Raw genomic sequence first — 24,222 nt, 5'->3', positions numbered from 1 at the left:
TTAACTGATAGGATACCACTAACCAACTGGCTTCCTGTACACAGCTTTTTCCATCACTTCCGTGTTAATAGCATATATTTCAGTATTGAACTCAACAGATGTTCCTCTCTGAGAAGCAATGAAAGGATGTGATTCTAGTATTTTAATTCTCTGTGGAATTGAAAGCTGTATTCCATGGAACCTAATTCAGTCTAGGTTCTGTTTAAGCAATAAGACTTAAACAGAAAAGTTAATTTTGTGTGTTTGCCTTTTGAATTACCTGTAAAGTTACTTCAGGCCACAGGAGTCTGATAGTATCGGTTTTTTATTTTTATCACATACAGAGAAGTGCACCAACAATAACTGTACAATTCAGTGAATTTCCACAAAATGAACACATCTGGGTAGCCAGCAGAGTAAGAAACATTATCAGCACCCTTCCAGACACTTCCCACCACTCCCCCCACTTCACCCCCAGGTAATCATAATCCTAAACTCCTACATTATTGTCTAATAGGTTAAATTTTAACAGCAAAGTAGTTAACACTTGCAAACCATAATGGTCTCAGCACGATGTACTACAGAGTTGTCCTAAACCTTACAAATGAGATGGTCCTTTTCGTCTTCACCTTCACAGGTTGTGAAACCCTAGACTCCTCTAGGAGTGCTGTCCAGGTCTGTAGTTGCATGTTCTTCTACAAAAGCCTTGGGGAAAATGCCAACCTTCCCTTTGCACTCCCCTTCCAGCCATTCTTCATTCACTGATAAAAGAAAAAGTAGACATTGATTTCTAAAACCAGTATGGGAAAGTCACCTCATCTCTGGGTGTTCCACGCGGGTCTCGTCAGTGTCCACCCCGATCGTGCCACCAGAAAAGTCAGTACTGGAAAGTGAGTTCGGGTAAGAGTGGACATAGGACTCGCTGCCTTATTATTAGTGTCTGCCTTAGACATGATAACGAAGGAATAAAATGCAGAATGAATTAGGTTTTTCAAAAAGAAGATGAAAGAAATTGAACAATGAATCTTTAGGTAGGATTTTTTAACAGAGTGATTCGAGCTTCGTGGGAACCTTTGGTTTGACTAAGAGACGTCATTGGTTAAACATTGCTAATGAATGTTCACTAGAGGAAGATCAAAGAATTGAGGATTGGAGCTAGTGATGGGTTCAGTCCATATTTGTAAAACAAGTATTTTAATAGCTCCCATTTTGAGCCTCAAGTAAAGTACAGGCACTGTGCTAGGATATATACACACTCAGACTTCCTGATAACTCGATTGTAGATAATATCACCATTTTAATAAGGAAAAAGCCAGAGGGATTAATAGCTTGTTTCAGTTCGTTCTGCCAATAAATATCAGACAGCTTAGGCATGATTCTTGTCCCCCTCATTTCTTAGGATTTTCTGTTGTCATCGATAATGGTTTTTTACTCCTTTGCATTAGCAACGCACAGCATTTCAGCTGTGTGAACAAAGCTGTTGGTGGGACTTGTTTGTTTCCAGATAGAGGAGTAAGACTAAGTCAAACCATGAGTTAGAACAGCGCTTCTCAGTGTAGTGAGTAGACCAGAATAACCGGGAGCCTGTTAGAAATACGAATTTGTGGGTCCCGTCCCAGACTTGACGTCCCTGGAAGCTGGGCCAAGGAATTTTGTTTAACAAACTCCAAAGGCTGCCTCGGCGTACTGTAGTTTAAGAAGCACTAAGAACTCTCCACTGTCTGTTTCTATTTTTAATGTTTGATTCCTAATCAGGAAGAATCAGGAAGGTCACCGGAGACACAGGGCAATTCTGAATAGCTACTTTTAAGACAATTTACTCACTCTACCCACATCTTCAAAAAGTACATATATCCAAAGAAGAGTGGTTTGCAGAAGCAAGTATTATGGCTCGGTGCAAAGGCAAAATGATTCCAGCCAACTTCCAATCCGCTTGCTCTGCGAATGAGAATCCGTGGCTTCTGAAACTTAGCCATCTTTACATGTGAATGTACTGAAATGTTATCTTCTCTGCCCATTAGAGCAATAGATAGGCTGAGCTCTCTGTTTTGATCCCTCTGGCTGAAAGCTGGACAGGAGATTAAAACCACGGGCTAAAATTTGTTTTGGAGGTTGGTGGTTTTCTTCCCTCTGCCCTTGAATTTATTTCCGCTAACATACAAATTAGTTTCTGTAATCCAAGAGTAGCACTGACCCATCGATAGAACCTGGATCACGTCCCCTTCCAGAAACTCCAGGTCTTCCGGTTGGGTCGCCTCATAACTGAAGAGTGCTACCACTTTGCTCCCTTCTTTCAGCTGAGGTTCTGTCGTCTGGCCGTTAGCATCAGGGTTTTCACTTTCCTTGGGTTCATCTGGAAAGCCTTGGTCACCCTGGAATAATAAAGGGCCTGTTAGTTTCCTGAACTTCCTGGCCACTGGACGGCAAACATCATCACTAAAGAAATCGGTCTGACGATGTCAGTGCAGCACCTGGGACATAAACTCATAAAGGCCAGTTTGTGCTCAGTGCCCAGCAGAGACCTAATGTACTTTATGAATACTGGATGGTTGGATAAATGAAACAAAAGGTCTGCAGGATCGAATACAGCCTTAAAATCTTACTGAAACTTTACAGTAATCCTGAAAAGGGCAGAATAGGTACTACTGTTACTTCAGATGAAGAAACAGGTTGAATCACAAGTAAGTGACAAGAGCAAAGGCAAACCTGGGAGTCCAACACCCTTTCCCCAGCACCCACAATGCTCGGGACCTTATTAGAAATGCACATTTTCAGCTCCGTTCCAAACCTATTAAAACAGAAGCCCCGTGGGCAGGGCCCGGCAATCCATCTCAACAAGTCCTGTAGGTGATTCTGGTACTTGTTAAAGTGCGAACCACCGCACAGGCCGCAAAAAAAAGTTTTACTTTTCTTGTATATGTAACTGTATATTTTAATCACCATATGGTCATTTTTGACCCACAAATGAAGAAGGACGCAGTTTTTAGAGATGTGAATCATAGGATTCAAGAAATCAACACGAGAAACCCTGGGAGGCTGCATGCTGTTCTGTGTTAAAAGTTCTCGTTTCCTGGCGCCGCCCACTCCAACCTGGGCAGATTCTCTTCATTCAAAGGCAGAACGGCAAGGCGGACATGGCCCCGTGGAGGCCAAAGACCTAGGTTCATGTCCCAGTTCCACTGTTTACCAGCAGTGGAACCTCTGAGCCTCAGTTTCCTCACCAAACTTGAAGTTAGAAGAAAAATGAATGCCTGACGAGTACTGAGCTGTTGAGGAAGGGGCCCCAGGGGCCATGGCCGTAGCCCTGGGCTCAGGGCACTTACCACTGTGTTCTCACACCACAGAGTCAGGCAGTAGTTTTTCACCTGGCCCCAGGCAGCCTTCATGCTTTCTTCCGAAAGGGGCAGCAGCTCATTGCTGTCCCGAGGCCGGTAGCTGGGGAGAGATGATGAGAAAGAACCAAGTCAGAGAACACTAGTGCCGAACCACCACCCTCTTCCGTCCTCCGGGCGAGTGCCAGGTCCCCAGCTGGAACCCTAACTGCTACTTGCATGGAGCTCACCTCAGCTTAGTGTGTTGTGGCAGGAGCTCCAGTTTCTTGGACACCATGTCCCGGACCTGGCTGTAGGGCAGTCCGGGCTGCGTCTCCATGACCACTGTGTACTTGTAGTGCACCTTGAGTGTGTAGGGCATGGGGACACTGAGCCTGACTTCCTGAGGGGAGAGGAAGCAAAGGGGACTCATGAGTGTCTGGGGCTTCCTCTTAGCAACCTCCTGGACCACCACAGCCTACTGAGGGCACAGGGAGAGGCCAGCAACGTGACGGGCCTTCGGGGGTCCTCTAGCCCACGTCTTGCTTAGATAGGAATTCCCACTGAGCGAGATCTGGCCCATCAGCTATGGGCCAGTTGGAACTGTGTGTATGGAGGCGAGGGTCGGGGGGAGCTGTCGAGGGGCTTCCTAGCCCACAGACTGTGTGTATGGTGGCAACTGGTCTGCCCTGTCTTTGGGACGATTTCTGTAATCCATGGTGGATGGCCCAAGCTCTTCATCCTCTACCACTTGGAATAGTACAAGGCAAAAATGTTACCTTGGGTTTTTCTTTTTCTTTCTGACCTAAATGGAGAAGGCAAGGAGTAAAAAGAGAAGATGAATGAACATTTTTGGCCAGCCCCTGCCATACACAGAATGAAACTTCTCAGAGCACCCAAGTGCATACCCGTTCATCTCAGGGGTGATTATTAACCTTAGTAAATGTGGGAGGAACCTCACTCCGGGGAAATGTGCAGAGCAAAGCCATGAATGCACAAAGGAACACAGTCTCTGCTTCTAGGGAGTGTATGAGTATCAAAGGACCATCACCTCCTCACCAACCCGTCTCGCAGGTGAGTTAAATCAGAGGACTCCAAAGCAAAGAAAAATAAGGAATGCAAAGAAAAACAAGGAATGCGAGATGACCCAGGGGCCACGAGAAGAAATGTTGGAACCAGTTATGTTTACCTCGTTCTTTATTTTTGTGTATGTTTTCTAATGTGCATAATATATTAATATGGCATATAATTTCTATGAGATAAGTATGCATAAAGATAGTCACTCTAGGGGGTTCATGACCAAAAAGGACACTGATCTCAAACCCAGTTTGATCATTAGCATTACTTGGGAAGTTTTTTCTAGAAATACAAATTCCTAAGCCCAATTCCATCCCTAAAAAATCAGAATCTAAGGCCTAGGAATGTATATTCTTAAAATCTTCTAGGTTAATATGTGATCCTTGATGGGCTCCTAGACATTGAAAAACACAAACAAGTTATCAAGGAGGTTTGGGGGGTAACAGAGAACAGATCTGGATATGGAATCTACATTCTGTAACATAACCTTAGTGTTAAATGTCTGGGTAGAGCAATCGTATGGGGTTATGCAGAAGAATGTCCTTGTTCTTAGGGAATGTGGGCTGAAGTGTAGGGTGAAGTGCTGTGACTCCGTAACTCAAGTGGCCCAACCACTTGAAAAAAAAATTATAGAGAGAGAAAGGAGCAGGGCGAATACATGGTGCAAAATGTTAACAATTAGGTAAAAGGTATTCTGGCGTACTTTCAACTTTTCTGTGGGTTTGACATTATTCAAAGTAAAAATTGGCGTAGGGATCATCCCAAGTAATTCTAATGATCTGGTGGGTGTGATGATCATTGATCCAGAATCTGGACAGTCCACCTGCTCATTGCATCTCTACCAGACACTCATTCAGAATCTGCTTAAGCTGCATCAGTGACAAAAAGCCCACGGCTTCCCTCTGCACATACAGGAGAGTCTCCTCAGACCTTTGAAGAGCCACGTCACCCCCTCTGAGGGACATGTGCAATTACTTCAACCGTTCCTCTTGGGGCAAGGATTCAGCATTAATGACTGAGGGGTTTGGTGACTACTTGAGTTGGGACACTCTCTGTCCCCCCAGAAAGTAGCTACATTTACCCCATGAGCGTTCTGGAGCAGGTAGGGAGAGGGACATCTATTTCCTGTGTTCTGAGTGGGTGGGTGGTGCAGGAGAGGGGGCCCTGGGGCTGCGTGGTCACAAGCTGAGAGGAGAGGAATCTAGAGTTTCCTGGAAGGCCGGGAGAGATCCCTAAGATGTTGCTCCAGGGACACTAACCTGGTGACAACTGGGGTTTTCCAGGAGCACTGGAACTGGGAGGAGCTGGGACATCAGACACCAGGGAGGACTCCTCCTGGAGGTGACAGAAGGAGATAGGAAGAACCTTCATTCAGACAAAGTTCTTGACAAGAGTAGGAGTGGGGGAAGGAGGAGACGCTGCAGACCACCGTGGAACGGAGCCAGAGACAAACGACCTCCTACAAGTTAGAGAGGTGGTGACCTTCAGGGGAGACCAAGGAAAGTGCAGGTTAAACGGGGAGGCGGGTTGGCCCGGTGAAGACCAACCGCAGCAGAAATAAGAATTCTAACGCCACCTAAAAGGGCCCCGCTGTCAAGTCGCCCCTCCTAGCTGCCTCGGAAATCTGGAGGCTGGAACGTCCTGAGCTCTCGGCTTAGCTCACTCTTTCAGTCCACACACATCGTGTTCCTTCAAAGGAAAAATTCCACCTCTTCGTGTGGCACTTAAAACTTTTAAGTCATCTGAATGTAGTGACTGACAAGGGAGGGCCAAACTCACAGAGGACAACTGGTTGCACCGACTCAAGAGAGACATGTTCCACTGCCATTAGCCATCTACACGGCTGCTCAGATCCAACAAAGCCCAGTCACCAGGCCTGCGCGGGGTGACAGAGGGGGTGGCAGCAGCTTCAGCAGCAGCGGCTGCCCTCCTCACTCAGTGCTATTAAGCAGGTCTCCTTTTTTAATGGCATTTCTCCAGCCAACACACTGGCCACTCTTCCAGGTGAAGAGGACATTTGTGAAAAGACCTAACCTTCCTATGTTCTAGGCTTTGGGTCTCAGGCCACCTTTGACCAGGAGGAGTCACAGAGGTGGGTGATCCCAAGAGGCCTAGCAGATACCTTTTGCTCAGCACTTCTTGGTTTTTTCCCTCAGCCCCAGGTTCAGCTCTAGGCGGCTGGTGCCGGCTCGAGGCAGGCTTAGGACCAGTGAGTCTTCAGTGATTGTGACAGCACCTTTTTCCACGGAGAGGTTCCTGGGTGGTTGAGGGGTGGGGGGTGGGTCAGGCCTTGGCCTCACAGTACCTGGGGCTGCTGCTGAGGATGGATCCGTAGCTCCACGGGTTCAAGGTAGTTGCATGGCACGAGCCCCTTCTGCAGTGCAAGGTCACAGATCAGAAAGGGGACATAAAGATGGCTCTGGTCAGTGCCCACACCGCAGACCAGCCCAGAGACGTGACGGGGTGGGGCACAGACGGAAGAAGCTAGCAGATACCGCCCCTCAGAAAGCTCTGCCACCCGCTGCCAGGATCTTGTGCCCGAAAAGCATCCGCTAGTCCCCTGAATACCTGCCCGTTGAACATGACCGTGGCCCAGTTGTCAGTGCCCTTCTTCAAGACAAAGACGATGTTCCCTGGCATGACCTGGAGCTCCTCTGGCGTCTCAGGCACAAACCCGAACAGCACGCGGTGAGCCTCCCCTTCCAGGGCCCTGCAGGGGTTAAACACGAGGTCCCATCCGTCGTCGACGGGGTCTGCACCCCCTCCCCTGCGCTATGGGATGGGAGTGATGGACTTGGAGCCGGGAGCCGCGCTCCAGACACCCTCCCACTCCACGTTTAATTGCCCGTGGGACCCTGAGCAGGGGGCCCGGCCTCCTCGGGCTGCCTGAAGGACGACGTGGGAAACAGCGCGCGCAGGTGCTTCACGCCGCATACGCAGTGGGACAGGAATAAAAGAAACGCCACAGCACTGGACGGCGCGGCCTTGCGGGCCTTGCCTCCCTTCCCGCCTGAGGGGGGAGGCTCGTGGGTACGCTCGGTCAGCGCCCCCATCTGGGCCGGGTGGGTCTGTGCGGCGGGGGACGGGCCCCTGGGTGGGGAAGGCAAGTTGGGGAGGGGGGAGGAGAAATCGTGAGAGCCCGCGTGGGGCCCGGCAGGTGCGCGGAGGGGAGGGGGCGCGCTGGGAGGATGAGCTTCCAGGAGGAGGGCGACCTGCACTGACGTCCCCAGGCTGCCTGCTCTGACTTACGTGATGCCATTTCCCCCTGACCGGTGCCTCAAGACCTACGTTGCGCTTGGGGATACAGACTCCTCCAGCAGACAGAGTTTAGGAATGAGCTAATCCAATGCTCACTCACTCCTTTGCTTTGGTACTTTTTTCACTTTTTTTTAAAAAAAAAAACAAACCTTTATTGGGTGGGGGAGCTAGGCTTACTTCCTTACTTAGACACAATGCTTAAGAAAGCTGTAAGTTCCGTCATTCTCTGCTTTTCTTACAGAAGGATGAGTTCTTTTCCTCGAGTCCTTCCTCTTCTTTAGAAACTATGTGCCGATAGGGATTGGACAGCAAACACGCAGGAAAGGCCGGGCCATCCTGGCTTCCCACTCTGCTCCATGACTGCAGACAGCAGGCCCTTCCCAGCCTGGGGGCTCTCCCGCCCCCTCAGGGGAGGCAGCTTGCTCCTTGGGACACTGCCGCAGTCCAGCAACAACCCCTCACCCTATGGTGGCTGTGCTTGTTGCCACGGGGACACAAGGACACCATGTAGCTGTAGCCAAGCCCCCATGGTCAGTCCCACCAGAGATGGGACTTCCATCTCCACTATGTCCCTCCATTCTAACCTTGAAATAGAAGAAGCCAATGAACTAGGCTCAATTCCACGAGGTTTGGACTCTCGCCCCAGCCTCATCTTCTCTATTCCCCTCTATGGGCATCAGTTCAGGCTTGGGCATTGTGCATATTGATCTATATCTATCTTACCTGAAGATCTCTGGAGTTTTGGGCCGGGGTGGAGGCTCAGCTGCCTATTAGACATTCAAGAGAAATGAAGGAGGACAGGACAGTAAAGAAAGGAGGGGGAGAGAGAAGAGACTGTTAGCGGTAATTCGAGCCTCCTTCCAGACCAGAAAATCAAAGAAGGCACTTCCAGGGCCATCAGAACAGGTTCTAGGGAGAGGGCACAGCGTGCCCGAACTGAACGCTGGAATGTGGCACCTCCCACCCGCTCCCCGGGCACGAGCTTCACCAGTGCAGCAATTCGTCTGCAGCCAGACCTGGTTTCTGGAGAAGCGTAGCTGTCACAGAGCAACGTGGTGCCACGAGGATGCTTTTGACCTTGAGCTCTGGCCCTTTCTTAGGACAGTTTTCAAAAGCTCTGCTCCGTAATAGATGTCTGCTATGTCGCATGGGGCTATTTAAAAATCAACTCCAGAGTCACTGACCAGGCAAGACCTTTCCCCGATCTACACCGACTGCAATGGAGTCCAGGTGGCGGGGCTTCTTCCCACTCCCGGAGTCCTCCGGCTGCTCTGAAGCCCAGGGGACTCTACAGGGCTTTCCCCCATGTCGTGTGAGAAGGGGGTCACAGACGCTGGAGCCTCCCTCTGGCCTCCTCTGTGCATCTCATCCTCCAGAGCCCCAGCGTCGGCCACACTCTGGGCCAGTGGTCACCATTCCGAGCCTGGGCAGAATGTCAGCGCTGCTCCCAGGACTGACCAGGCGGGTGCCGACTGGAGTGTAGACGCCACACTCAGAGACCCCGCCCCCTGCTAGGGCCACCAGTGCCCTGGCCCATATCCATTCTCTTGTAACAAATCGCCTTAGCCTGTCTTGCCCTCTCCCCTTCACAAAGGAGCTCCGTCATCCAGCCCACCTGGAACCCTGTCTCTGAGCCCAGCTCGAGTGGAAAAAGGGTTCTCTGTGGGCACCCTGCCTGTGTTCCCGAGAGATCCCCTGCACACTGGCAGGTGGATGCAGCCAGGAGTGCTCACAGCACCAGGCCCTGGTCCCCACAGGAGTCCCCTACTGGCCCCTGAGTCGGGAAGAGGTATTGTTCAAAGGTCTTCGATAGCTTGTGTTTCGATTTTCTGAGAGAATAATTGAGGCTTCGGGAGAGATCTCTTGGGACTTAGAGAACTGAAGACTGGAATTCTGGGGGAGGCAGGTGGGTTAATTGCTGCGGACTTGAGGTTTAGCCTAAAACTGCCTGATTCCTCCACCTGTCATGGAGCCTATGACGAGGAGAGGCAGGCAGACACCCTCGGGCGTTGAGCGGTCAGCGTTAGGAGCCCTTAAAATGAGGCAGCTCAGCAGAAATATTCTCCTCTGTTGGATGTTTCATGGAGAGTTCTGAAGACCGAGATCCACGAGAAGGAAGGGCCACCTCACCTGTGGCTGCAGAGGAGCGAATCCCGAGAAGCTGTCTTGATCCACCACAGATGCCACCACCTGAAATAGAGGAAGGGGGGTGTGAGGGCTCTGCCAGCACTGGTCCCCCATCCTTCTGTGGTTTTCCTAGGGTTCCCTCCTTTCTCCCACCCCGGATGCATTGTCACTGGTGCCTGGTTCCAGAAGGGAACAGTGGCTAAGGACTGGACAGCTGAGCCTCTGGCTTAGACGTCCAGCAGCTGAAGAAGCTAGAACCCGCCCCGCCCGCACTAACCCAGCAGGCTCGCTCTCTGTCCTTTTTTCTTTTCCGAATTATTTTATTGGGGTGAAATTCGCATAATACAACATTAAGCATTTAAAAGTGAACAACGCAGTGGCCTTCGGCACATTCATAATGCTGCTCAGCCACCACCTCGGGACATTGTCACCAACCCCCAAAGAAACGCCACACCCGTCACACAGTTACTCCACATTCCCCCCTCCTCCGCCAATTTGCTTCCAATTCTTGTGCATTTACCTGTCCAATTCCTGTGCATTTACCTGTTCTAGATACTTCACATAAATGGGACTCTGGCTTTTGTGTCTGGCTTCCTTCACACAGCGTGCGTAATGTTTTCAAGGTTTGTCCATGTTATAACTCGCACTGGTACTGAATTCCTTTTCCCCATGGCACGGCTATCTCACGTTTTGTTTATCCATTTACCCGCTGATGGACATCGATTGGGATGTTCCCACTAACCCAGGCTCTCCACTGTGCCAGAACCCACCGACCCGTCTGTGGGCAACTTAAGCCTATGAATGTGTCGAAGTCAAGTGCAGTTTTGGAAGGGGCCTGTCGGCTCACTTGGGATCATTTCTGAAAGGATTTAGGACCCGAATTCAGAAGGAGTCCAGTTTAAGGAGGCTAAGCACAGGGCTGTGGAGGTGGGGCTACCAGGGGCGTTAAGCCAAGAGGACGCTGCGCTGGTCTGTTTGCCTAACACGTTCTCTCCACATTTAGTGAGCACCTCATAGCTGCGTTTTCTTTCCACTGGCTCAGCCCCCAGGACTCAGCATCCTGTGAGCAAGCCTGTGGCCCTCACCCAAGCAGGAAGGGAGAAATGAGAGGAACCTGGAGAAAATACACGGGAAGCATCTGCCCATCTTTCGTCGAGACCCCCACACTCTCGCCGCCAACCCAAGGCAGAACGACAAGGTGGGGTGCCCTTTTCCCAAGGGTTCCTTCCCCGCCATAGGACTCTGGGGAAGATGAGGGAGCCCACCTACCGTAGCCTTGCCCAAGTAGTCCTTCTTGACCAGCTGGGCCACTTGCCTCTCATTTGGTCGAAACAGCCTGCCCACGGGGATCACCACTGGCTCATACAGCTTCTGTTTCTATAACACGGAGAGCACAGTATTCCCTTACCTGTTCAATGGGGCTTCGAGGCTTGTCCTGCCTCCCTCACTGAACGGATGCAAAGATCCCTTGCGATAACCTCACAAAAGCACTTTTTATGAATGTGTGTCAGGACCGAACTTGCCATTATTTCAGGGTGTCTAAGGTGGGAACAGCTGGTTTCAGTATCACCTTACACTGACAGGCTGTGTGGACATCTGTTGGTGTTATTTGCCTAGCATCCTCTTTTCCCAGGGGAGCTGCCCCCTCCCGCTCTGTGTGGCTCGGGTGGGGCTGTCACGGCATAGGAGGCACCGCAACCCAAGGGTGGTCCAGGACCCCACCAAGGCCCATACAGTGCTCTCCTGGGACCCGTGTCCACTGACGTTGGCAGCTATGTCAAGGCTGACTTGTGCCCCTTTGTTCCTGGTGTTTTAAAAATCTGATTTAAAACTAACTTCATCTCACATGTGCTCTAACTATGGATAATTTTCACCATTCGTTCACATAATCGATGCATTTTTGTGAGAGCCGTCACAAAGATAGACTCAACAGTGAGCAAGGACTCAGTGGTGAGCAAGCAGGAACAGCCTCCGCCCTCCTGTGCTTGGCTCCAGTCCCCAGCCTCCTGCCCCTCATGTGCTGCCACAGAGCCCCACTTGGGGGGTTTGGGGGGTGATGAGGCCAGGCTCTGCTCTCCCATGCTCTAGGCTGCAGCTTACAGCAGCACCTCCAGATTTAAGATGCTGTGTGGAACTAGCCCCCCAGACCAGTGTTACCTAGAGTTCAGAGAAGGTAAAAGCACCACTTTAATGATTTCTTAATTCACACGTCCACTGAAACAAATGAAAATCTGAATACATCCTCCACCGCCCCGTATCACCGATATGCTTACCCAAACGCATTCCATGGCTTTGTCGATCTTGGAATGTCTCGGCTCAGACTTCATGCTCATAGCCAACGCTAAATGTTCTTCCGCCTTTTTCCATTCCTCCTTCTTGGCGTGCATGAGAGCAATATTATATAACACCTAGAAAAGCACAGGCCACACCATGAAACTAGAGGCTGCTCCAAATCAAGGCACCAGAGAAGAGCTTGCATGATGCTCCTGGAATGCTGCCTGGTGACGTTTCTCCCTTTCCCAGCTCTCCTGGGAATATCTAAAATATGATACGATTAATCTTGCTACCAAGTTAGGTCCAGCACAAGCACAGCATTAGGCGAGCACCATGTAATCCATAAATCCAAAATTGTGTGCATCCTTTCGACAACCAAGTAGGCTGGGAGGGAACAGGAACTACTGTGTTGCTTTAGTATCAAGAAGAGTGACACACTCAAGACCCCACTGAAAAGCTGGGAATAAAATACACGCGAGCGGCCTCCCACACCAACTCCTGTCATGAGCCTCTCTGTCGAAAGACTCATGGGTGGGGAGAGAGGGTGCCAGGTGCATCATCCTGCACCGGCACCGACAGAACCCTGCCCAGAACACGGAGGTAACAAAACTGTGAGACAGTCATACGGGCACGAGGAAGCCGGGAGGGCAGAGGTCTGCTGGAGCTGGAAAGAGACTCAACACAAACCCGGGGCAGCGCCTCCCTCTGGAGCAGGAGGGAACAGCACATGCACCAACAGCCATAATTTTCCAAGTCTTGAGCTGCGTGGTAGGTTCATGAGTGTTTGTTTTATTATTATGCTTCACAACTTACATATAGAATCAAATCTTTTGGATGCATTGGCAAGATTAAAAACAAAAACAAAAAACAAAACAACTAGACTCCCTTCCCAGGCTATTTCTGAGCCTCGGTGAGCTGTTGCCTTTTGCATACAAGCTTGGCTGGCCGAGCCCATCCCTGACTATATGTGCAGAACGAAAGAATTCAAAGCCTTTTAAAACTTGCTATTCAGTTCTAAGCCACCTTCCTTTAAGACCTTTCTACGCCGGGTTTTGATGACTCTATGACTGGCGAAGCCTGAGCCTCTCTTCGAAAAGGATGGTGTAATTTCTCAGAGCCAGGGTTGTACCCTGCTGGGAAGGGAGGAGTGGCATTATAAGCATGGAAATGACCGGAGGGTCCCATGTAGCAAATGCCTTAGACTCTGAAAAGTCTACTTCACTTGCAGAGAGGCCCACAAGGCCAGTATTTCCTGCCCCTGGGTCATTTCAGCTCCAACTGCAGAGGGGACATTCCTGCATGAATTCTGCTTCGATGACACTGTTTTATGACCCCTTCTCTAGAGTTACTTGGTCCCCCAACCCTTTAATCTATATAAGTGGTTCTCAGTGAGTGGCCATTTCTAGAGATATTTTAGGCTGTCACACGGGGGTGGGGCGCTACTGGCATCTAGTGAGTAGAGGTCAGAGATGCTGCTCAACATCCTTCGATGCACAAGACAGTCCCCTATGACAAAGAGTTACTTGGTCCAATACATCAAAAATGCCATGAGTGAGACAAACGACTCTAGAAGCCGGCCAAATGCGAACCAGTTCCCACCACAATGCCTCATTCCCCTGGACTGGGAGAAGTAAAATAAATTGCTGGCCCACTGCTGGGCTGGATGGGGACACGCGTTCCCAGGGGCCTGGGTAGCTGAGGACTCTATTATTAGTCTTGGGTGACCCTGGGAACACTTGGCTTCTCTTGCCTGAGAAACTAAAGCAGGGGGACTTTTTTTCAGTGATTCTTCTAAATAAAGATCTTTGATATTTGCAGGGATTTTTGTTTTTAAAGTGACTGGGGTGTTTGAGGTGTAGGAGGGGAGTGGGGAGGGTTGTTTGGAAAAACTACGCAAATCTGTGACATCAAAGCCAATCATGGTTCTCCCTTTTGGTAATACAGAAAATAAGTCATCCTTCTATGGAAACCTTTCTCAGATTTGTGCTTTGAGCTGTTCTTTGAGCAAGAGGGGACAGATTTGTGCCAAATTATCCTCATTCTCTCTTTGAGTATGAACCAAGTACATGAAGCCAGAATCGTTAATGAGAAAGGTCCGTATTTGGGGCCCTGAGCGTGGTGACGGCAGGTCCTGCCTGGAAAGCAAAGTCGTGACTTTGGGTTTGTTAGACCGACGCTGGGCAAAGAGCCCGTCCACCTGAATGATGCGATTATCGATTATCGGGAATACTCGCACAGGGCGATGCCCCCGCGTGCAGGCGGGGCCCTTCCTCCTTACCTCACAGGAGAACAGCTTGAACTGCAGCCCCAGAATCTTGTAGTCTATCAGCTGGTTCCCGCGAAGCTGAGTCAAGGCCTCTTTAAGGTCTTTAATAGCTGAATCATATCTGGAGGACAGAGGAAGGAAATAAACTGGTCCAGGAAACAGAGGAAAAACTGCGGAATAAAATGAGTGACTGCGCCCCTTTCCCCACAGGCTGCGCTGGGGCGAGAAGGCTTCCGACGCCTTCGGACCTGCTCCAGTTTTCACCAGCCCTGAGCCCCGGTTTTCTACAGAACTCAGTGCGTCAGATGCCCCCCGCCCCTGGGTGTCCCCCAGTCTCAGGCAATTGCAGGCATTTTCTTCTCCGTTGGCTGCATACAACGCCCACCTTTCTGACAAACCTCTCGGCACTTTGCAAATGAGCCCTCCCTCTGTCCTGGGAGCTCCGGGCCCAGCCAGCACCTGCCAGGCCCTGTGCTCACTCCTTGCTCCCAGCACAAGGCCAGTGAGCCTGACACGGCAACACACGGCTGACAGAGCTCAGCTCAGAGGGGTTTTACTCACAGCCACTGACCTCCCCCCAACAGCCACTGACCGTCCCCATGCCCCAGCCTTCTCCTTTGCTTCTTGACTTAGTTCTTTGTGTTGTGGCCGGCTCAGCTTCCTCTCCCCTCCCTCCTCCTCCACATGCTTTGGAAAAAAGAAACCACCACTGAAGCCGAGTCCCGTTTCTAGCACAGCTCCGGGCACCCCCCGCCTTGGGTTTTCTGGGGCTGGCCTTGCGCTGACTGGCTCGAGGGCTATCAGGGCTGCTGTCGCTGGATTTGCAGCGGAGCATGGGGCTGGTCACATCCATGAGCGCCCACGGGGGTGTGGGCAGGACCTGGACCACCTCTCCTTGGCTTGCCCTTGACCTCTGCAGAGGCCCTGGTGGAAGGGAGCCATTACTGGGCAGCAGGGTAGGGTGCAGAGGTGGGGTGAGGACAACAAAAACAATCCACCCCCACCCCCGTCGGCCTCCTGGCCTGGCAGGAACGAATTTGCCTGCTGGTCGTGGCTCCCACAGAGCAACTGAACTGCAAGTCCCCAGACCACTGTCTGACCCAGAGCTGCCATGTGGAATTTGGACTCAGGCTGGTGGGGACCCCCAGGAGGTGGTAGGGTAGAGTGACGGTACCCTAGGACAGGGGCCAGGAGACTGGGACCAGATCCACCAGCCCTGTCACTAACTGGGAGACTCTGGCAAAGTATTTCCCTGGCCTCAGCTTCTGAGTCAATAATATAAGGGGCGTATTACGTACAAGGAGCACGTGATTTGAGGAGCTTGCTAGAACGTGGTCCCAGGTCTAATTTCTAGAGTCAAAACCACGTAGATTTGAGTCCTGGCTCTGCCACTTACTAGCTAGTGATGAAGGGCGAGTTATTTAATTTCTCTAAGTCTGAATTACAGGAGAACAATAGCAAGTGCTTCCCAGGGGTTTTGTGAGAACTAAAGGAGGCGAAACATTCAGGTGCATAGGACGGTTCCTGGTACACATAGTAATTTATGTTATTGTTATCATTATATTATTTTTTCAGCTCTAAAACTCTGGCAGTTAAATTCATACACCAGCCATTTATTACATGCTTACTTAACACTCTCTACTCTATTAAGTATTATCGGGAGATCAAAATCCACAGGTGTAGAAGCTGGAACTCTGATCTCCGGGGTGCTTAGAGCTGACCAGGAGGGCGGGTTGGCTGAGAGAGTCCTAAGGAATGTGTCCCCAGGGTGGCTGGGGGAGAAGCTAGACATTCTGTCACCACTGGGCTTGAAATTAGTCACACAGCAGCAGTGGCTGTATGACCATGGGAGAAGACAGCCTGGGCTTGAAATAGGAGGATGGCCTTTCTCTAACATGTGTTTGTTGTTAATAAATTGATTGTAAACCTATCAAAAGCATGCAGGCCATTCCTTAAGAAGCAGGAAGCATTTCAAGAACTTTACACATTCTTTCGAATATTCCCGTTCTTTCTTCCTAAGCTGGGGGATGGGCTCCAATTCACTGAGCCAAGAAGGAGGAGCTGCTGTCCTGTTCCACGGGCACGTGCAGTTCAGTGTCCCCCTGCCTGTGTGTGAGACAGCAGAAGGACACACACTTTAGGTGCTGTCGGCATTAACCTGGAATCGTGCCTTCCTCCCCGGCGAGCTAGGGAAGCAGACGAACTTCAGCTGTGAAGTGGTCTGCCTGTGTCACCTGGTATCGAATGACCCCAACAAAATCCCCAACAAAATCCTTCTCATAATTCTCCAGCCCATCACGATGTCTAAAGATTTGGGCCTAGTGGGAGGGAGACAGAAGAACTGACGAATTATTAAAAGTGGAATGAGAGTCCGCCTGCCACATGACAGTTTTTCAACATGTCTTTAAAAGCATCGCCCCGACCGCCCACTCAGGCCGCCCGTCAGCACCCCCACGCTTGTTCACTGGAGCTGCACCCCAGGGGCATCAGCTCTGACACAAAGCCCTGCTTCCTGCTGCAAAGGGTCTGAATCAGGTCAGTATGAAATTCTAAAATAGCAGGCAGCCCTGTGTGCTGGTGGGGGGTGTGGGGGCTGAGCAGTGGCAGCCCCACCCCACCCCTCCCTGCAGCCCTTCAGCTCTCTGCAATGTCACTTGGAATGCACAGGGTCCCCTAGGGGGCCAAGCCACTGGCAGCTTCCTGCAGGGCTCCAGAATGACACCCTGCCGAGCTCCTTGGCTGTGCAGGACTCGGAGCCACCCCCGACACAGGGGCTCCCCAGCACAGTGGCAAACCCACGGTGACCTTTCACAAGCTCTGAGCCTGAGAGGGCTTATAATCCTTATTTTCGTCATACTCCCTGTAAGGGTTTTTTAGTAACCGCTGACATTCCAGATTGTTCCTGTTCTACCCAGGCCCCATGCCACCTAAAGTCCAGGAAAATGGAGAGTTTCAGCAGCTGAACAAGGTCCAATGTCAAACACCTCTGTGACAGGGGCTGGAGGTCGTGCCCTTTCCGGTTTCAGGAAAAGGCTTTGCCGCGTGGTCTCCTTGAGCCAGCAGCATCCTAAGGGACTCGCCATTATTATCTGTCATTGCCCTGAGATTCCTTAGCCCCAGGATCTGAAATACAGTTAAGAGCTTCCTTCCCCTTTCAGATGACAGGCTGGGGGCAGACTGGCCAGACTGTCTGCCCATAGTTGTCCCAGAGACACCACCTGCCTTCTCAGAAATGTCCTCTTTGTCCTGTGAACTGTGTGACGGGAGCAACAAGACAGATGAAAGTGGGGAAACCGAGAGAAAAACATCCATAACATTATCGCCCTAAAACAAGTCCCATTGTAATCTGAAGGAATGCGTAACCCACTCAGTAAGAAGTAATTTTTCTTAAAGTTCCCCATGGCACTTATTTTAAAATACCTCGTATGGCACCTGCCCTGTTCTGCTTTGCATTATAGTTATTAGTTCCGGACCTGTTTTCTCCCTTTTAATAAATAAGTTCCTTAAAGCAGAGACTATATTTTTCTGGCTCTAGTTTAATTAAAATTCAATAAGCATTTAACTGCTATACTAGATACTGAAATGTAGGAGTGAATGAGTAAAGATGTCTTCTCTCAAAAGACTCACAGAGTACTGGTGGAGACAAATAAATACACAAGCCAATGTCTGTCACAGAGAACACAGATATTATAACAAAAGAGAGTGGCGGCTGCCCTCGTGGCTGCGAGTGAGTGGGGCAAACTCGCGGAGGATGAGGGAGCGGGTAGGCGCTGGCTGGACCACGCTGGAAACGGCAAGGGGATTCGGCCTTTACCCTATGGTAATGGGATCCAGTAGATGTTTTTAAGCGAGTCACATTTATTTTTTAAGGAGATCACTCTGGAATACGGGTGGAGAAGACAAGATTGGTGGCTGGGAAAGTAGTTGAGAAGTGATTGCAATAGTCCTGGTGAAAAATGAGGGTCTACGCCAGGGCAGTGCTGGCGCGGATGGAGAGGAATGGGTGAATTTAAGAGGTGTTCAAGAGGTCGTCTTGACAAAGGATAGGAAAAGAGACATTTGGATTGATCCCAGGTAGAGATTTAGTCGCCGGCTGCCCACACAGATGGAGGCCGACACTGTGGGAGAGGGTGGGATCCCTAAGGTTCACGTATAGACTTCCAGGGGACACTAGGCCCCCTGAAATGGCACATAAAACATGCTTGTGTGCGTGTGCGCGTGTGTATGTGTATGTGTGCGTGTGTGTGTGTGTGTGTGTGTGTGCGCGTGCGTGTTGCGGGGAGACAGCCCATACATTTTGCCATTTAACAACCACTGCTATTGTGACACAGGGGTCAAGAGCAGAAGCTTAGAGGGCAGACGCCGCCGCCTGTGGGCGGAGCTAAGGAAAAGGAGGCAAAGCGAGGTGAAGCTTGGTGCCTTATTTATATTATTTCCCCAAGAGGAAGCTGTTGAATTAAAGATACGGCTCGGTAGGTTTTTCTCTCAGAGTTAACTACTATCTATCGATTGCAGACGAACTGGATCCTGGGCCTCATTTCTAGCTCTTCCTAAGATCTTTCTGACTCACTCAAAACCCAGACCCTTCAGACTCAGGGACCCGTGGGCATTTCCATGTCGAAATCTCTTCTGGGACCTTCTCTCTTGCCAGTGTCTCTCCTCATTACAGACCGTTAGGGCTAATTAAAGGATGGCCTTAGAACCTATCTTTTAAGATAAAAGATCAGCTGGAGGATTTGTGCTCGGGCTTCCCTCGGTATTCTGTACATCTGGACAAGGGAAGGGGGAACGATGTAAAAAAGGGGACCGAGGTGTTAGACAGGCCTGGTGCCTACAAGGTAAACACCTGCGCACGTTCCCTCGATCCCAGGCTCTCTCTCCCCAGGTTGCCCCTGTGTGGTTTTTCTTTTGGGAAGATTTCACTCCCCTTGGATATGCAGGTAATTGTTCCTATCGACATCTTGGAAGTCCTCTGAGCTTCTTGTAGTTGCCCCTAGCAACAGCTGAGCACAGAGGCTTTACAGGTTCTGGTTTTGACCAAAACCTAAGATCAAAGCCATGCAAGGCTGCACAGGATCACAGCCCGGCCCCACTCCAGTGTCTGGACTTTCTGTGCCGCCTCCCCAGCCCTCCTGCCCCAGCACCGAGCCTCGCTTGCTACGTGCTCCTGCTCCTGCGTGCGTGCGCGCCCACCCACATCATGCTCTGACCATTTACTCTGGAAGCTCTTTATTAGCCCTAGAGTTTGTCCACACTAACGGAACAATCTCTACAAAGGTTTGCCACCCCCAAAACATTCTAAGTTGATGCTTAGAATATTTTTCCTTTGTTATTTGTATGCTCGTTTTGGCGGTATTTGGGGAAGGGGAGTAAAATTGAGATTAACTTTGATTTTCTATTTATTTATCTTTTTACTATTTTGTGTTCATTATAAATCCCCCCTCACCCCCCCAAAAAAATACAGAGTGGCTGATAGGAGAAAATGGAAATCCCTATAATTCACTACCTGGAGAGAACTGCTGACAATGTTTTCATTTATGGCCTTCCAGACTATTCTGTGAAACAAATGGGATTGTGCTATACATACTGTTTTGAAACCTGTGTTTTAAATTTAACATCTACTGTGGACTTTTTTCCATATTAATATATATGTTACTTCTTTATCTGAAATTAATGAATTCTTATACATATGCTGCAGGTTCATATTCTCACTTTGGGGGCTGAATATGTTTCATTAAATGGATTAAACCAGGTTCTGCTTTGGGAAACACATTCTGTGGGAATGAAGGAAAGTTTTGATGTGGTTTCACGATAATCCTCTTTGTGTGACAGCTCAGTACTTCACAGTAGTGGACCAACAGGGTCACTCCCTTGATGGTCAAAAATTTACGACTAGCCCCCGCTGGCTATGACCCATCAGGAATGCGGGTGGAGTGTCACGCTAGCTAAATACCAGGCCTGTGATGGTTACGTAGGCTCACTATGAACTGAGGCACAGCTGGTTTATAACTGGGTGGCAGGCCTGCCTTCCCTCCCCAGGAAGAGCTTCTGCTTCATGCTGATTTATTGCATAACTGCTCAGAGAAAGTCCAGTCATGTTTCCCACCAGAGGCCAGGAAGACACTTATCAAACGCCCAGTCCAGCAGCACTGAGACCCCCTCCCGATTTCTCTACGAACTTCCCCAGCTTATGCAACACGGGACCACTTACTTCTCCATCTGATAGTAGAGCATCCCTCGCTGGAAGTAAGCCACTGCTAAGTGCTTGTCTCGGTTGATGCTTCTGGAGAGGGCCTGCGGAGAGGAAGGGTCCATTTGTGGCTGAGGAGCCAGGCAGGGAGGAGGTGTGAGATGAGCCGGAGGGTGAGGCGAGAAGGGTCATGAGAATGACTGGTGTCCTGAAGGTGATAAGAGGCTTAGGGGTTAGATAGGCAGAGTCAGGATGCCCTGTGTTGTCACTTCCTGGTGACGTGACATGAGGCAAGTTACCTAATCTCCTTGAACCTTAGTTTGCCCCTCTGTAAAATGGGGATGTTAATATCTGCCTTTCAAGATTACTGACAGAATTAAACTAATAAAATTACTTAAATATGGAAATAACAATTAAAATGTTCCATACGGTATTATAGAGTATATAAATTTGTTCTATAAATACTACACAATTAAAATAATAACAAAGGAGAATGCATAGAAAATGCCAGGAGTAAGAACTCAAGCAGGAAACCAAAGCGAGGGAGAATGAGAAGGCCAGAAGCAGAAGAATGAGAGGAAGGGCGGGGTGAGCTCGCCCAGAGGATAGCGGGGGGCCTGTGCAGCGGGGAGCACAGCCCCTGCCGGCCGAGCTGCCCAGAAGAGCTGCTGGGCTCTGCCCCTCTCCTCCCCGACAATGTGCACTATGTCTCCAGCAGCCGTATTTGCTCAGCCCCCTGGCAGGCCTCTGAGAGGGGTGGGGGCCACCATCCTCCCTCCAGCCAGACGTGGGGGACCCTGGTGTCCCCTTGTCTGCTCGCTCTGGGCCTGAGATGGACTCGTCAGTCCGTGTGGGTGTTCTAAGGAGCTTCTCTCCTCCCTCTTGTTTGCTCACTGCTGGTCACAGTGAGGATGATTGTGGGAGGAACTGGTGCTACCTGGGCCGGGGAGTCGGTCATCTGTCCACACGGCCTTGCAAAGACTGGCAGTAAAAGGGAAAAATAAGAATGAACATTTACACCGCGGTGCCAAGCGATACGGCTCTTTAACAATCGGTGCCTCACTTAATCCTCAAGACCTTTAACCTTCAGGAAGTCTACACGGCTTGCTGAGGACCGAAGGTCCAGGGACAGGCGGAGCTGGGATTTGACACCGGATCTGGTTCCAAACTCCATACCCTTTCCAGCTAACCATGACCAACCCAGAAGGTGCTGACTGAATGCTCGACCCCATACTTGGGAACGCGTGAGAGAAAAAATGTTTGGAACGGATGCTAAGACACCGCTCACCGTGCCCCCAGCAGACATCATTCATCAGTCGCGGTCTGCTTTCCTTCTGCCAGCCTCAGAATGTTTAAAAGAGTGTCCCCACATAATTGATCAGAACTGTCACTTGAGATGAAACCTCTTTTCCTTAAGTTCCCCCTCTTGGTCTCTTGGGCAGACAAAGCTCACGCACATGAACATCTTGGAAAGCCAACAAGGTGCTTTATCATCAGGTGTGAAGCATGAGATAGAGACCCATAGACAGCAGGAGTTTATAGAAGGAAGCATAGCTAGGGGAGTTTTATGAAGGGTTTAAAGAAGTTAACAGATGGAGAAGAAAAGAGATCGTAACCCAAAGCTAGTGAGTGGTTCCCAGCTCTGCTGGCATCAGAACCATCTGGGGAGCGGTTAAGAAGTCTGTCCAGGCCCCTCCCCAGGCCAATTAAATCAGGACCTCTGGAGGAGGGGCCTGGGCAGCCTTTGTTCTTGCAGAGCTCCTGAGTGGTTTCTGAAGTGCCGCCAGGGATGGGAACCTCTAATTCCAGAGGCAGGAGGCTGCCCCGGGGAGAGAGGTGCCTCCACTCACCTTCTCTGCCTCCACTCACCTTCTCTGCCTCCGGCATGCTCCCCAGGATGGTATGCATGCAGCCCATGTTGAAACAAATCCTGGAGTGGGGGTCCTGCACTGCGGCGAAAGCATCCAGGGCTCCCTTCCAGTCCTTCTTGTCAGCGGCCAGAACCCCTTCATTCCAGAGGCTGATGGCCTCAGCCAGGGACATGGTCAAGTGGAAACCAGGAAGCCCGGAGTCGGGGAGGGAGTGAGCGGGGCTCTCCCCCAGCAGAGCAGCCCCAGGCCTCGCCTTCCTGGCCTGGTGCTCAGAATGGGGTCCAGCTTCCCTTAAGACGACTTAACCAGTGTTGCAAAGGCGTCAGGAAATGTCCCCACCTTTTGGCACAACTGACACAAATAACCCTACGATGAAAAAAAAAAAAAAAAGGAAAATGAGGAGGCGAGAGGGGCGGAGTTGGAGGAGAGAGGAAGTGCATCAGATACGGCCTGCGACGGATCAGTTCCCCAAAATGCTTCTGCTCTGTCACCCGGCTTGTCCCCTCTGTCTTCCACCCACCCCTACCCCCATCAGTTCTGCCGCTTCAGGTCAGGGTGCTGCCCCCAGGCTGCCCCCAGGCTCGGGGCAACCTCAGTGGGTCAATGGGCCTCAATTTCCACACTCTTGTTAAGTGAGGGTGTTGGATGAGGGTAGTTATTTTCAGTCTGACATGAATTCCTTGGTCGCTTTCTCAATGATTTTGTAGACCTTCTTGAAATATTTGATTTTTGTCTTGAGCTAAAATCAGCAATTGGCACATTTCTGAGGCAGGGTGGTCTAGGGTGTCCATTTGGGTATGAGATAATTTTTATGAATACCTAGAAAGCTCAGAGGGGACCAATTTCCTGCAAATGCTAAAATTAGGAGCCCAAATTTGACAGTGAATTGTAACTTCTCCCATCCTTGTGTGAAAAATTGAAGAGACAAGGGGTCTCATTGATGACTAACACATTTACCAGTCTCTCAAAAGACAGATTTAAGATTCCTTTCCTCGCTGCCCTGGAAGAATTAAAATCAATGAAACTTCTCTGAAGAATAATTATGAGTAGAGGGTATAACCAATTTGACTTACTAAAATCCGGACTTCTTGTTAATATTAGATAAAATGCATGTTTATGAGGGTCAAATACTTAGATGCCAATTCTTATTCTGTAGCAACCGAAGGAACTCATCAATTATCACCACATTTCTAAGATCCCAAAAATAAAACATAAAATTGTACTTATAGAGCTTGTAGGCTTGAAGGCGTGAGAATTGAGAAGATGTGCGTGTCTTTGCATGGACCATTTCCTGTGTTTGGAAGGGCTTCCCATCTCACTTCTTTGCCTGGCAAACTCCTACTCATCCCTGAAGGCCCAGTTAAAGAATATCACCACCTTTCTGAATGTAGTGCCACCTCCACGTAGTAGAGAGGATCTCCCCCTCCTTTGTACCGCCTCCTAAACACTTAATTATTTATTTGTTTAATTTATCTCTTCATCTGTTCATCTCTTAGACCCCTTGAGAGCTGGGCCCAGGCCTATTCCTTCTAGAATCTCCAGCACCAATACTCAGTAAACAATGGAGGGACATATTTCAGAAACAAGTTAGAAATCATTGGCAAGTGACCTGCAGGTAGCAGCGATGCCAGGAAGAGATATTGCTAGTCCCTCCAGTGAATAAATTATCAAAACCCAGTTAGCATATTGATTATTTCTAGGAAACCTAAGTGGTTTTGTAGCTAAGCGAGACTTTAAACTTTTTTTGCCCCGTTTTTACTTTTTTATTCTAGCCTGCCACGCAGAACTCTCTCTCCTTAAGCTGACACCTGTTATTTTCAGGTGTACAGCATAGTGGCTAGATATTTATATAATTTACAAAGTAATCCC

General features: G+C 49.9%; 1 protein-coding gene across 1 annotated transcript; it reads right to left on the bottom strand.

Moving 5' to 3' along the window:
* Window positions 1-295: 295 nt before the first annotated feature.
* On the bottom strand, window positions 296-22,662 carry NCF2 (neutrophil cytosolic factor 2). The gene is made up of 15 exons (XM_015586176.2): window positions 22,352-22,662; window positions 20,504-20,586; window positions 14,305-14,413; window positions 12,026-12,160; window positions 11,022-11,129; window positions 9,756-9,815; window positions 8,349-8,392; window positions 6,936-7,077; window positions 6,673-6,741; window positions 5,627-5,702; window positions 4,070-4,095; window positions 3,542-3,693; window positions 3,303-3,414; window positions 2,174-2,351; window positions 296-740 (listed from the first exon to the last, which is right to left on the bottom strand). The coding sequence occupies exons 1-15, from the start codon at window positions 22,523-22,525 to the stop codon at window positions 628-630; spliced, it is 1,581 nt and encodes a 526-aa protein (XP_015441662.1). The 5' UTR covers window positions 22,526-22,662; the 3' UTR covers window positions 296-627.
* Between the last annotated feature and the right edge of the window lie 1,560 nt (window positions 22,663-24,222).

This window comes from Pteropus alecto, unplaced genomic scaffold (assembly GCF_000325575.1).
Source record: "Pteropus alecto unplaced genomic scaffold, ASM32557v1 scaffold101, whole genome shotgun sequence".
Lineage (NCBI taxonomy): Eukaryota > Metazoa > Chordata > Mammalia > Chiroptera > Pteropodidae > Pteropus > Pteropus alecto.
The sequence above is the reverse complement of the archived record's forward strand: the minus strand, read 5'-3'. Positions and strand labels throughout refer to the sequence as shown.

Coding starts and splice junctions, on each gene's coding strand:
- NCF2 (XM_015586176.2), bottom strand. CDS start 22,525: ATGTCCCTGGCTGAGGCCATCAGCCTCTGGAATGAAGGGGTTCTGGCC. Junction 11,130..12,025: donor AAGCCATGGAATGCGTTTGG/GTAAGCATATCG, acceptor TCCGTGTTATAG/AAACAGAAGCTGTATGAGCC. Junction 3,694..4,069: donor AAGAAAAAGAAAAACCCAAG/GTAACATTTTTG, acceptor CTCTCCCCTCAG/GAAGTCAGGCTCAGTGTCCC.